The sequence below is a fragment of the Elgaria multicarinata genome, chromosome 4, assembly GCF_023053635.1.
Source record: "Elgaria multicarinata webbii isolate HBS135686 ecotype San Diego chromosome 4, rElgMul1.1.pri, whole genome shotgun sequence".
In the NCBI taxonomy this organism is placed as follows: Eukaryota; Metazoa; Chordata; class Lepidosauria; order Squamata; family Anguidae; genus Elgaria; species Elgaria multicarinata.
In genome coordinates, this window is record NC_086174.1 from 111,993,420 (window position 1) to 112,008,273 (window position 14,854).

Below are 14,854 nucleotides of genomic sequence, written 5' to 3' on the forward strand. Positions count from 1 at the left end.
ATCGAGTCCAACCCCCTGCTCAATGCAGGAATCCACCCTAAAGCATCCCTGACAGATGGTTGTCCAGCTGCCTCTTGAATGCCTCTAGTGTGGGAGAGCCCACAACCTCCCTAGGGAACTGGTTCCATTGTCGTACTGCTCTAACAGTCAGGAAGTTTTTCCTGATGTCCAGCCGGAATCTGGCTTCCTGTAACTTCAGCCCATTATTCCGTGTCCTGCACTCTGGGAGGATCGAGAAGAGATCCTGGCCCTCCTCTGTGTGACAACCTTTTAAGTATTTGAAGAGTGCTATCATTTCTCCCCTCAATCTTCTCTTCTCCAGGCTAAACATGCCCAGTTCTTTCAGTCTCTCTTCATAGGGCTTCGTTTCCAGACGTTTCTAGAACATACCATATCAATGCCAAGGTGAAAGCCAACATAGTAATATAATTTATCTGCCTTACATGGATCTCCTGAGTCAGTCCAACACTCTAAGAATGATTCCATTTGGTTGCCTCATCTTCTCTCTGTCACAACTACTGGCATCTTCCTGATTCACTTTATTCAAGTGAGCAAAGCTCCAGACATGCATGGCCTTGCATGTGCAAAACTGCCCCTTCTTTGTAGTGAAAGGAAACGCTGGTACATTAGAATCACTGTTATCACGCCACCGCTCACCCACTGCAGTAAGATGCTTCATCTATTATCTGCTGCAATTGGAACAAATTGATTATTTTAGAGAGCAGTAAAATTGTTCTCTCTGAAAGCATCACAAATGGAGCATGGGTGGCCCATGGCTAAAGTATGTTTGGTCTCCCCAAGGATTTGGCTGGTAGTACTTGTCTTCAGTTTGTGGGTTTACCAATGCACCAAACAAAAATCATCATGGGATAAACTTCAGACTGTGATGCATCGCTGTTATTTCAGCTGTGAAGCACTGCTGGAAAAAGCCCCAATCAAGAACAGAAAATTGTTCTGGACTGCATGATGACATTTAGTGGTGCGGATAGACACATGTAAGGCAGATAAATTATATTACTATATTGGCTTTCACCTTGGCATCGATATGGCTTGAAACCACCTGTAGAAACTGAAGTTGCTGGTTTGTTTATTCATTACACTAACCTGTATGCTCCTCTCTTTTTAAAGTGAATCTCTACATGGGCTTTGTTAACCCCAGAATGTTTCCAAGACAGATCCATAAGCAGAATCCCACATTTCTGGTGGCTCTGAAAAAGGTGTACAGACGCATGCTATGTGGGAGTTTGCAGCTCTTTTTGAGTACCAAATGTTGTATCAGATTCTGGCCTGATACTATGTTTCTCACTGCTGGTTTAAATGCCAGAGAGCCACAGATGTTAGAGTTACAGAAGAGCTTTTTGGAACTATTTCAAGGAAGAAAATAAAATGTTTTAACTTGTAGCACTATTTTGGTTCTGTTTGTGCTACATTTTGCACCCAAAATTAATCAGGCACAAAACAGACTTTACTTTAAATCTAGAGCCGTAGGAAATGTCTACACCAGGCGATATCATGGGGATCGTCGTGAGATCATCCCTGTGTGTCCGCATGATGCACAGGGGATCCCGGGAGCACGGAGGGATGATCCCTCCATTTCCCCGGGATATTGCCATACCCTTTTTTCTCGCTTTTTCCCACAGTCTCGGGGCAATCTTGAGGACCGCGAGTGGTGTGGCCAGCTGTCCTGGCTTCTTCCCTCTTCCCTGTGAGTAGTGGGGGACATGGGAGGGAAGGAGCTGGGCTCAGGAGAGTCCAGGGCCATCGGGGGCAGGGGACAGCGGGGTTGGGACTTTTTTCTCTTTTAAAAAAACTTACTTTTGCACTGGAGCGCAGGTGCACTCCAGGTCCTGACTTTTTTAAAAAATAATAATATGGTGGGCGTGACGTCCTCCTTCCTTCCTGGACGTCACACGCTGTGTGTGAATGCAGGGGAGGATCTCGCAATCAGCATATCGCGAGATCCTCCACCCTCCCTCCCAGATTGCCGGGAGGTGCAGACATGCCCCTAGTCAACCGTTCCTTTTCACTGTACAATCAATGCGTGAGCAGAAGGGAGCGCAGTAGCCCCACCCTACTCCTTGCATGTTTCTGTCACATTATACTTGAGGAGGGAGACAGTCTGAAGAGGAGAGCATCCTGTGCCTGTGGAGGCACTCTGTATGATCAAGAACCATGGTTTTCTGACATCCTGGATCATGTGGAGAGCCCTCACGGATAGGGTGAGGCTTTCTTCTTCAATAGAGGGCAATGGAAAAGTGCAAGGATGGAGGTGGGCCTAGAGTGCTCCTTCTCCTTGTGTGTTCATTGTACACTAAAACGTTTTGCCTGAGCAGGGCTTAGATTTAGCAGCATTGTTGTTGTTGTTGTTGTTGTTATTTATTGCATTTATATACCGCCCCACAGCTGAAGCTCTCCCTTCATTTTTACTGTAGAGTAGGCATAGGGCTCCCATCCAGAACTTAAAAGTACCCCAACTCTCCTCATGCTATGGTCAAAATCTGGATTGGACCACCTGCGACTTCTCTAGAATAAAAATGAAAACAAGATGGAGTTGCTAGATATGACTTTAAAGTGATATCTTCTCTGGCCCTCAGTCTTCTCTGGCCTCATCTGTGTTTACCCACCATCCATCTTTTTGACTTTAAATCTGTCTGCTTGCTCTTTGTAATGACACACCGGAGGGGGAGGGGGCATTTTCCTTGGTCTGCTGTCACACCTGTCTGTCTTTAAGACCCCTATTAAGTTGTCTTGCCTTTTATCCCAAATTTTTCCTTGATGTGCAACTGACAATGCAATGCTATAGATCATGGGTGGGCAGACTTCAGGTTTCACAATTCTACTAGAATCACAAGATCCACCAACCAGAACCAGGTGCAAAATGGTGGTTCAGGGGATTCTGTACACTTAGATTTAAGGGCCAGAGTGCCTCTGAGCATATGAATTTGTTTTCATCACCAGAATCAAACTTATTCCTTTCACACACACAAAAATCATACCTGGTTCCCCACCCCCTCCCAAGGTGTCTTCGTTCAAGCCGTCTAATTTAGGTGCAGAGAAAAACCTTTAGCTGTTATTGTTAAACTACTGGGAGGCAGAAACTCTTGCTAATAGACTGCAAATCACCCTGAGAATTCCGAGTAGATCCCAATCTACTTTCTGTTCTGTCCACATGCTATAGATGCCTTCTCAGAAGCAAGCCCCATTGAGTCCAATAAGACTTACTTCCAGGTAAGTGAGTATAGGATTGCAGCCTGAAGTTTGATTGAGCATCCTGTACTGTTGGAAAATGTCATAGTGGTGGGGACACAAAAGGATGAAAGATGCCCTCTGGAAGTGGTTTCTTACCTCCCTTCGGAGAATGCAGTGGACCATGACAATGACGAAGCCCTGCAACGAATCAAACACAGCAAAGAGTATCTGAAATAATATGGATCTCTTGTCGGTCATTGCCAGAACTGCAGACATCCAAGTCAGAGCCAGAAGAGGCAACACAACGCAGGAACTCCAAAGGGATGCCCTAGACAATGGCAGAGAGGAAAGAAAACAGCAACAACGGCATTGTAGAACTGTTGGTGGACAAATGCAAACCCTAACTTCATCTCTATATAAATCTTATTTAAGGATGGCAACTTGTTAGTTAACGTGAAAGCCAATGACAACGATATAGATATATAAAGATTCATATTTTATTTTCTAAATGTTACTCCAATTGAGTTAAAAAGTGTGGTTGCCATTTCTTTTCTTTTTTAAATTAACTATGTCCAGTATTAGTAATCATAACTTTTCATCACTGTAGTTTTTTTTTTCCACATGCACTGTATAAGATTTGTAACAAGAAGATGTAAATGATTAGGACTAACATGGCATTACTGGCGGTGGTGGCTGACAAAGCTGTTGTTGAAACTACTCCACACTTGGCACATTTGAGCGTCAAACCGCTATGAGGCTCACTCATCTGACTGCAAACAAACAGAACACCCACAAAAAAGAACAAAATATTGAATTTTTTGTCACCAAAAAAAGTCGCTACTGAAATTTAGCTTTTTTAAATATGATGTCATGCAAGAAAAAAAAATAGCAAGTAGACTTATTCAGGATGCAATGTTCTAATTTATCACAAAGCTCTATTTGTATCATACATTGTTTGTTTTACATTTTTTAGTATATATATATATTAATGCTATTTGGGGGAGAGAGGCTTCATTTCATGCAATGTCTAATTCTTCCATTTAAGTTTTCCCCCCTCTAAAGGCCCCCCAGTGTCCAGAGATAAATGTCACTTGATAACACAGAAATAAACAAGCATGTGCTAGTGTACAACGCACAAGGTGAAATTCCTCTATTCAGACCATTTAGAAAGCCAATATGCTCATGGTAGCTCAGGGTAGAAGAACAGGAGAAATTGGCAGGGCAGAACAGAATTGCCTTTAATTCATTAACAAGTGAAGTTGGAAAATAATGAAAAATCAAGATGGTTCTGTCATTCTGTCAATGGTATTATGGGAGTGATTATTGGAGCAGATTTGATAATATTGAGTATGCCCCTTCTTTGTTTACCCTGAATTTATGCTAGGCACTGGTCTGGATACAGGGTTTGAAATGTATGGAATTTAATGAAAATATTAATTCAGGCTAGAAAAATAACAGTCTTATTTCACTTTAATAAAACACAGTACACAAGCATTAAGATTCATACATACATATATTGGTACAGAATGCTTTATCACAATGCCCAGCAACCAATTCCATCTCCCTTTCCATACTATAACAAATGCATTGCCTGGGTATTTCCAGCCTTCTATTCAACCTAACAATGTCAGTATTGTCTAAATATATAATGCAAGGATTTTGACCAGCTAGCAGAAGTAACTGCATTTTTACATAACAAAGGAGAAAAACAGTATTTAAGATGAACGTTGTTTTGTTTTCTCAACCAGCCCATGAAATCTTACATTTCCCAAACTACCCATTCTATAAGATAGTCTTTACTTTAAAAGTTAACTGTTAAAGATGGTCTTAACATAGGGTGATCAAATATTCAGAATCAAAAGCCTAGTGTGATGGTCCTGCTACTTCTAGAGCTATGATGACCAACTTCCTTGAAGTACATATCTTTCCCCCAAAATAATTTTGCTCATCTGTTTTGAGATTCACTGACTGACATAGCGAGAGAGGTTTCACGGAAATGATTTTGCTCCACTATTTTTTAAAGTAATTTCTTTAATTAAAAATTATAAATAACCAGAGCTAAAAGTAAGAACAACATCAACATAACATGATAATATTCAATGTTTCATTTTATTTCATACACACACAAAATAGGTTGCTGGAAATAGGAATGATACGTTGTATAAAATAATGTTTGTGCCACTTTTTGGACAAAGGCCCACAAAGCAGCACACAAGAAAATTCAAATACACTTTTTTGTAAAAAAAAGTAGTATGTGTACAGCCCCTGAGAATACAGGTTAGCCTTCCCTGACCTGAGAGATGTTCAAGGTCACGATATATTAAGGAGGTCAAAACCTATGCTAAGCTTTTGATCTCCTTTTGCTGCAACCCTATGCACACTTACCTGGGAGTAAATCTATGTTCAAATCTATCACAACTGAGATCAACTCAGCAAGGACAAGAGAGCAATCCATTCATTTTAATAGAAAACTAAGGCTGCAACCCTTTACCCAGTTCCTTGAGAGTAAGACCCATTCAACTCAATGGGGTTTACTTTTGAATAGACGTGTATAGGATTGCACTGACAGTGGTGATCTGCTTCCTTTTAACATTAGAAAAACAAAATTTGATATATTATCAGAATCATCTAGCGATCCATGCGTGCCAAGTCTTCTTGGGATAGATCCAGAGATCCTGTGGATGGAGTTCTGTTCATGGAATGCTCCATGAACAGAAGAGAGGGAGGGAATTTTTGCCAGATCCCTTTTGTCTCGGCAGCTCCTTCTGTCCACCCAATCTGCTCTTGAACAGCGTGGGTGGTGGTGCAGGAATGGGCAAAACTTGCCTCCTCTTCCCCTTCTGTGACTGGTAGCCTCCACAGGATCCAACTCTAGCCTTGCATATAAGCGCTAGCCTGGTAGTCATAGGCAACTATGAATTCCATGCAGGCAAGTGAGTGGCTTGGTGGAGGAGAGATGGAGCCTCCTTCTCTGTTCCCAGCATCAGAATTCAATGGTCTCTTCCACAAACAGAAGGAACTCTTCCATTCACAGATCCTTCCAATCTAGATCCAAGTCCTTATATGATGAGAAATGCTCCATTTGTGAATGGGCATCTCCCATTGACAGACAAGAATGGGGAACTTCTGCATGCATTGGGAGCACACCCCATGCCTACAGAAAGCAGTAATTATTAATACAGTAATTCCACTATTGTCCAAATATCTTGCTTGCTTAGTGTTATATCCTGATACTTCATAAGTTTCATATTGAATACACCTGGTGGCAACTTGGCCTCCAGATGTTTTGGCTTACAACTCCCATCAGCCCTAGCCAGCATAGCCAATGGTGAGAGATGGTGGGAGTTGTAGGCCAACAATTAAACAGCTGAAATAACATCCATTTTGGCAATTCTAAAAGAGGAATATCTTAACTTGTCGATAAGTCTAAATGTCAATTCTGTACAAAGCCAATCTTGCTTTTACAAAGTCAAAGAATTTAACGTGTTAAATCATTATTCAGGCTTCTGAATGACTTAATACCACTTTATTTGACTTAATACCACTGTACGTGTGTTTTATTATTTTACTATTGCTCAGTCACATTTCGTCAGCATTATGTGACGGCAGTTGTGGTGATGAATAAAATCAGTTAGATTGTTAAATTAAGTAAAAAGGTTCAAAGTGCAATCAAATAAATTCATGTTTGGTGAATATAACTTATATATATATATATATTTAGAGAGAGAGAGAGAGAGAGAGAGAGAGAGAGAATAGAAAGCAAGTCACAGATTTTCAGTAGGCCTGGGAAAAAATCCCAACTTCTGCTTACCCCGCTCTGTGTTTGAGTTTTTTATCTAGGATTCCATCTCTGGAAACAAGTTTATTAAACACCAGAATGCCAATCACCATGTTGACCTGTTGAATGTAAAATAAACAGACAAAAAAACAAAACAGTTGCCCTTTTAGTGACACTGAATGGAAGATACTAATCCCAGCATCCTGAATATAGAGTTTTAAAACCCAGCAACATCAGGTAGGGTACACTGTCTTAGTCACTGGTTGGCCCCTGTGAAAAAGGATCCACCTTCTGAGTGTAAATATTGATACACAATGGTGGTTTGCATGAAAAAGTGAATAAATAAATAAATAAATAAATGTTGCTGTGGATTCACAAGGCCAATGTGAGTAGGATATTTTACATCTGCAATATCATCCTTGGCAATTCTTCACAGGACAGATGTGGTGGTGGTCCATCATCCCATCCAGCTTTTGATGCATATGAGAATGCACACCCATCCATGCATACAGGTGCCAACGCTAAACGTTTGCCTACGTGTGGTACCATTTATTCACAGTGTCTTGATGTATAATACCATCTCTGCATTGGGGCCATACATTGGGATTTTAACCTTAGATTAAAGGGCCATAGCTCAGTGGTAGACCATATGCCCTCCAAGCATAAGGTCCCAGGTTCAGTCCTTGGTGTTTCCAATTAAAAGGATCAGGTTACAAGTGGTGGGAAAGGCCTCTTTGCCTGAGATCCTGAAGAGCTGCTGCCAGTCAGAACAGACAATATTGGGCTGGATGGACCAATGGTCAGACTTGGTATAATCTATTTTGGATAAGGTCAAATGAATGCAATTAATATCCTACCTATTCAGAAAGCTCTAGGCAGGTTACAAAGGTAATGATGAAGACCAAATAGAAACACAACACTTAATGAGTACAAGACAAAGCAGAGATTAAAATAAAGTGATATCCAATCCATTTTAGAGCCGATTTTGATTATTATTATTTTTAAAAACCTCTTTAGTGAAATGCTACTTGCATAAGACCTAATATCTTTAGGCAGCAACGTTGATGCCTATAGAGTTTGGGAGCTTGAAACAACCTTATCTTATTGAGGTGCTGTGTTTTTGTTTTTAATTTCCAGCACTGAACAATAAGCATCATAAATTCCTTTTTGAGGTGGTCTAAATAACTGATCATCCTTCCAAAGATGCTTAACGAAACTTTTCAAACAGGTAAGCACATAAGATGAGCTATGTCGAATCAAACCAAAGGCCTCTCTAGTCCAGCATTCTGTTCACTCAGTGGCTGACAAACTACCTGTATAGAGCCCACAAGGATATTTTCTAGCCCACTTAAAAAACACAAAGTTCCACTTGCCACAAAAAGGTGAATCTCCAGCGATTGCCTCCTTGTTTTATATTTAAACCTAATCAATTGTATTTAGGTCCCAAGTAGGTAGCATCATTTATTCTTTATAACACTGGTCTCAACTGGGGTGTTACTGCCACAGACAAGACTTCCATCACCCAACACCACCCTGCAAGAGCATTGCTGCAGGATTTAGGAAAAACGTGGTTTTAGGAGAAACATGGCATCAACAAGGCGCCTTGAAGGCAGGGCCTTGGTCTGTAACTACAGGAACATCTTTTGAAGGCTATAAAATTTTACTTGGGCTTTGGGCATATAGTCTAATGCTTTTTCTAGAAATTTCTGTCACTGGAGAATGTAAATAGGATTGCAGGCTAAATAAAATGTGTAAATAGCACAATGGAAATTCAGTTATAATACAACAACAACATAATGTTCCCTTACTAAATTGTTGCATATTGTTTTTAAGTGTTTTAATCTTATGTAAACTGCCCAGAGAGCTTCAGCTATGGGAAAGAACTAGCCCTGGTCCAGCTCCTGCTGCATGAAAACCTTTTTGTCATGCAATTATTGGGGTAGCCAGCTTTGCTGCGGGGCTTAGCTGAACTTGTGTTTGCAGGTTTGTAGGAATAAGCAGTGTTCTGCAGTGCAACACAGGAGAAGAAAATAGGGATAGGCACTTGTGGCCCTCCAGATGTTTTGGCCTACAACTCCCATCAGCTCTAGCCACTGAAGCCAATGGTTTTGGATTATGGGAGGGCTATGAGTTAAGAACATAAGAAGAGCTATGCAGATCAGACCAAGGGTCCATCTAGCCCAGCAACAGTGGCCAAGAATCTGTTAACAAGCAACACAGAAGCAGGACCTGGATGCAACAGCACCCTACCACCCATGTTTCCCAGCAACTGGTGTATATAGGCTTACTGCCTCCGATACTGCACTACATATGCACTGTGTGAAGAAGTACGTCCTTTTATCTGTCCTGATTCTCCCACCAATCAGCTTCATGGGATGACCCTGGGTTCTAGTATTATGGGAGAGGGAGAAAAATGTCTCCCTGTCCACATTCTCCACACCATGCCCAAACCTGGTGTACAACATTCAAAGAACGAAATAAAAAAAAAGATGGGAGGAAAAGAAAATAATTTTAAAAAGAAAAAATAGCAGGTTACTTCTACAGGAAAGAAATAGCCTTGTTGATATTTGGTATAGATGTATATGGACTACACAAGCAGTAAAGGGCACAAACAATGCAATCATTACATGCACACACACAATTGTCTGGAGAGCTTCTGGGGCTTTTGTCCAGGTTTAAGTATCACTCTTGATATTAATTCAGGCAAGTAGCTTGATCAAGAGAGTTGATGCTGATGACATTCAAATGACCTAGATCATCTATTTGAAACTATGGGTGTATTTGGTTCTCAGCCAGGATAGCGTATTTTAAAGCCAAAGAAATTATGAGGGTGATATGTGTGCGCGCGCACACACACACACACTTCTGACAAGACATTGATGAAAAGAGGCATTGTTCTCTTTTCTTTGGATTAGTGAAATGTTGGAGATATTAAGGACGATCCCTTCTGTAGTGCCTTTAGTTACAAAGCAATCAGGCAGAGATATAGATTCTTTGGGGCCTGAAAGTGCTTCAGAGCCAATAAACATATGGCGGGTTCAGCACCACGTCAATTCACTTCAAAGGATTAGCCAAACTGGGAGGCAGATCTGCATTCAGTATATTCTGAGGTCGATACACATGCAGTCAGCATTTTGTGGGTGTGTGCGCAGGACAAAGCCGTCAGTATTAAGCAAGTAGGTGCCTGGAAGCTTCTTAAATTAACATTTGTGTGTTTTCACTAGGGCTCATTTTTATGAAGGAAGAGAAAATGCAGACTTGCATGCTTCCCTTGCTTTTCTGAATTTCACCACCACAATCTCTACAAGATAGGTTAATTACAACATGATGCTCATGCTATACTAGTACTCTGGGGCTTTCTCCCTCTCTGTCTTGTCGTCCATGCCACCCTTCATGCTGTCTGATGATCTGCTCCCAACGGGCAGATTTTGAGGATGTGGGGTGGGCCTGCAGGGTGGAGGGGGCATTGCCCCCCCTCCTGGTTTCACTGACAGAACTGCTGCCATCACTGGAATGACACCATTGGATACAATCCAATGATTTCACACCGAATTTGTGTTAATGGAACTGAGTCCATACTAGGACTACAGGCTAACAGAAGTTCAGTAAGCTTGCAAGCCTAAATGTATTTCCTAGGGAGAAAGCCCCATCGAAGGCAGTGAGAGTTACTTGGGAGTAAACATGCACAGAATTGTGCAGTAAACCTGATTTAGGGTGCAATCCTATGTTTAGACAGATAAAAGTCCTACAACTTCCAGCATTCCCCAGCTAGATTGTGCCTTTATTTAGTTTGTGCGAAACCCATGTACAGCAAGGTGGTGCCCTGAACAAATCTTTCCACATCCCTTCACAAAGTGAGGCTTTGGAGAGATGGGAGCAAAGTGTTTCACTCCATTTCTGAATTTGTGCCAGGAGGAGATCACCCGCACACCAATGAGAAACGGCAAGAATGCCGTACCTCTCTCTGGGGAAAGCGATATGATGACTGAAAGCTGCCTTGTTAGCTGGGTGAAATAGAAACACTCTTTCAACAAATGCTTTAAAGGTCCATGGCCCAGGGCTGGTTCACACAAGCAACAGTTATTTTCTTGCTGCAGTTTGGTACTCTGGGACACAAACACATGGAGAAAATGTGTAGTGTGAATTTGCTCCTTACACTGGATAGCTGTAGCAATTCCTACTGCTGTTCTTGTTCAAGTTGTTTTGATCTCAGAAATGGCAGAAACTGGAAAGCCCAACAAGCCATGGGTTCCTAAGGTGGTTTGTTCCATAAAAAAATAAACCACACTGCATGGTTAACAAGCCACCCTGTGGAAAACATGCTGCATTCAGACAACAGGATAATCCATGGTGGGTTAGCATGTTGTGTGAACCCAGCCAGTGAACAAGTGTTATTGCTTTGGGTACTGGCTCTGAGTTCATTCCAGTTTGGTCTCCTATCTTTCTTCCAGGGTGGGTGGGCAAATCCTATTTATTTGACTGAATCTAGAGGAGAGAAGTATTTTAATACACTGACTGATTATGATGTTTCAGCCATAAAATATAATCATCTGGAAGACTTTTGGTTATTGGGAGGGCAAGTCTCTATTAAGGGATAGGCTGGAAGGAACGAAATATATTAGAAGTGAAGAGGGTAAGGTCAGCACCAGAGACCAAGTGGGAGAGAACAGATCAGATGGTTTATTAAGATGGGACTGCTCTTGTAATAAAGCACAATAAAGTATTTCTTGTAAGCATAATGATAGTTTCATAATAAAAGGAACAGTGCAGTTGTCATAGTATTCTGACACAGGTTTTCGTAGAATTTCTTCCTACACAGAAATAAAATTGCATAATCCCTTTGAGTAAATATAAATGCAAAAATTAGACACATACTGAAAGACACAAACACTTTTAAAGGATGCAGTTCTGTACACTTTTACCTGGGAGTAAGTCTCAATGAACTCAATGGGACTTACTTCTGAGTAGACATGCAGAGGATTGCACCATAAGCCTCTGTGTACTCGAATAGATTCAGCAACTTCATCCCATATAGTAAACGCACATGCAAAATCAATCCGTTTTCAATACTTCCAGATTAAAATCAAGAACATGGATGTATTAGTCATTCAGTAATTCAGATAATATATATTACCATGGCTACTTAAAATACTGAAGGTGATTTTAATGTTTACCAGGACAACGGCAGCTGCAGGTCCAACAAAAGCATAGAGGAGCCCTCCTTCAAGAGACAGCCAGCAACTGGAAAGAACATTAGAAAAGAACTAATACAAATTAATAAGGTGTAGCATTTGTCTGTCTGTCTATCTGTCTGTCACGGAGCCTCATTGACTCAATCACTATTGCAGGTATCCATTTTTTAAAGACACTTTCACAACCAATAGAAAGCTAAAATTCAAGATGCAGCTAGGCTAGCTCAGCATGTCCTAATGACCAGCAAAGTCTGAAACTCGGCCATTTTACTTCTCTCCTTTGAAATGGGAGATATGTCTGACCACATAAAACAGGGGCCCACATGGCAGCATAGAGGGTCATGGAATGCTAGCCTGTAGATGTTCTAAAATGGCAGCCAGGAATATGAATATGAATCTGGTACTAGCCACACATGAATGGAACTTCCCTCATCACATGTTTTAACATTCTTAATAGTGGGGGAAGGGAGATGAGTGGGGGAAGGGAGCATCTTTAAATGAGCGCTTTATAGCACGCTCGTGACTAGCCATTCACAAATGTTTGTGGGTCATTTTGACAACACCGTGAGCCTCCCCTGCATCTCCCACTCCATTTCCTGGGTTTAGTGTTAAAAAATAAGCCTCAGAAAACCTGACTCTTTTGAAACATGTCGGGATTGGATGGGATTTCCTGCGGTGGGCAGGAGAAGTTGAGCTATAAGATGCCCACTAGAGGGTGCTGTCCCATTCAACTGTATGGGCCACGTGGTCACTGCTCTCTTCCCTGTGTAATTTCAGCTTGTTTCCAATGCAGAAGTGAAGCAGGAAGCAGAGTGACGGTAAGGAAACATGATTTCCCCCTGTCTGAACGTCCTCCTAGTGGCAGTCAGGAATGTATCTAGGCTTGCAGAATACAACCTGCATTTAAAATGCCAGCATAGAGGCATGGTTGAAATGTATTGCGTGCATTTCTTAATTGAATTAAGAACATTATTGAATTCTGTGTGGAAGAACACCATTTGTTCATTAATAATTTGTATTTTTGAGCTCACCAAACTTTAAAATAAGCTATCCACATTTTATTTTAGGGCTCAATCCTATGCATGTTTAGGCAGAAAAAAGTTCCACAACTCCTAACGTTTCCCAGGGAATGTAGGACTTTTTCTGTCTAAACATGCATAGGATTACATCCTTAGCGTATTTTCATTTAGCAGTTTCCATGTTATAATCTCATGATAAAGAAGAAATCCCCTTACTTTTAGGATTTCTTTCCCCCTTCCTTCCTTCCTTCCTTCCTTCCTGTTTGCTTTGTTTTTTGTGGTGGCTTATTTTAAAATACTTTTCAACTTAAAATTCTAATGCTCATTTCCCACATTCTGTTACATTGTACAGGATACAATGGATCTAAGGATTGTATTCAAAGATGGCCTGAAGAGAAGGCAGCTTGCACAACCAATTCTTCTTCCCCCTTCTCTATCTCCAAATGGATTCGTCCAATATCCCTAACTGAGGCATGAACTGCCTTCCACTTGCACAGCCACTGGGTACAAACCTAAGTATTTATGGCAGATTAACATGTCACCCTATGCATGTCTACTCAGAAGTAAATGCCACTGAGCAATGTGGCTTTCTCTCAGGCAATTGGGTATAAGATTGCAGCCTGAAAGACTCAATTTAAATATTTATTTTCTCTCTTATTGCTTCACTCATAAATCGCTATTCATAATACTTCATGAAGTAGACACCAATTTATTCAACTATACTTGCTAATAAGACATAATGAGGTTAAGGACTTCCACAGAATACATGTAGCACTTTCTCAAAGTGGGGAGCTCTTAATCCTTCTATAGTCCAAGGGCCTCTAGAGAGATGTTGGGTGCCCTCCATGCTCTGGGAACTGTAGTTAATGCACTCCGCCTTTGTGAAAGGAATGGCAGTAAAATGTCAGACTCGAACTCACTTTTCATCTAAGGCATGGAACGTTCCTGGACTTCTGCACCTTGATCCTTCAGCTGGGGCCAGAAGATGAAATGAATATCTGGGTGACTGACCTTTCCTCCAGAGAGCACAAAGGGGATACAGCTGCTTGTCTTACCTCTAAAAGTGCTATTTGCATAGCCCCATCTACCTCTAATAGGACCCTGGGTTGGACCCTGTTTCCATTCTCACTGCCTTCTTTTCTTGGATCTCAAGGGGTATGCAGTGCTCCAAAGCCTCCTGCTTCCAACTTGTGGCATTTTTTCCTACATTAAACCCGCTTTCCATCTTAAATCCCTACTCAGGGAGAAACGAGTGCTCCGATCCCAGTGCATTGGTGCTAATAATGGCTCACTAGTAGTACTTCCAGATGAAGTTTTTATTGTGCAGTCATGGTGGGTGGGGATGTGGTGCATATAAACACCATTGTCTTCAATATGTAACCCTCCCCTGCTTTCCCGCCACTTTCCCCATGCAAAAATATCCATTAAGGAATAGCTGCACAGTGCCTTGTGACAGTTAGGGATAGGACATCATCATCATCATCATCATCATCATCATCATCATCATCATCATCATCATCATCTTTGTTTGTATCCCACCTTCATACTAGGGTGTCCCTGGAAGGACAGGGAGGCAAATCTGGGAAGCCCTTTGTTAGAAACCATAGAAAAGTCCAGACTACCTGCACTAGGGATAAATGTGCCTGAGTTGCATTCTGTGAAGGTGAGGACATTTC

General features: G+C 41.4%; 1 protein-coding gene across 7 annotated transcripts in view; it reads right to left on the minus strand.

The window, feature by feature from the left end:
* Window positions 1–14,854, minus strand: part of ADGRB3 (adhesion G protein-coupled receptor B3) — a 545,908-nt gene that overhangs the window by 49,244 nt on the left and 481,810 nt on the right. For all 7 annotated transcript variants that reach the window (XM_063125010.1, XM_063125008.1, XM_063125009.1 and 4 more), the window contains 4 exons: window positions 12,142–12,208; window positions 7,001–7,086; window positions 3,861–3,959; window positions 3,346–3,517 (listed from right to left, as the gene is read on the minus strand). In XM_063125010.1, the coding sequence (XP_062981080.1) occupies window positions 3,346–3,517; window positions 3,861–3,959; window positions 7,001–7,086; window positions 12,142–12,208 (424 nt within the window). The remainder of the gene's footprint in view (window positions 1–3,345; window positions 3,518–3,860; window positions 3,960–7,000; window positions 7,087–12,141; window positions 12,209–14,854) is intronic.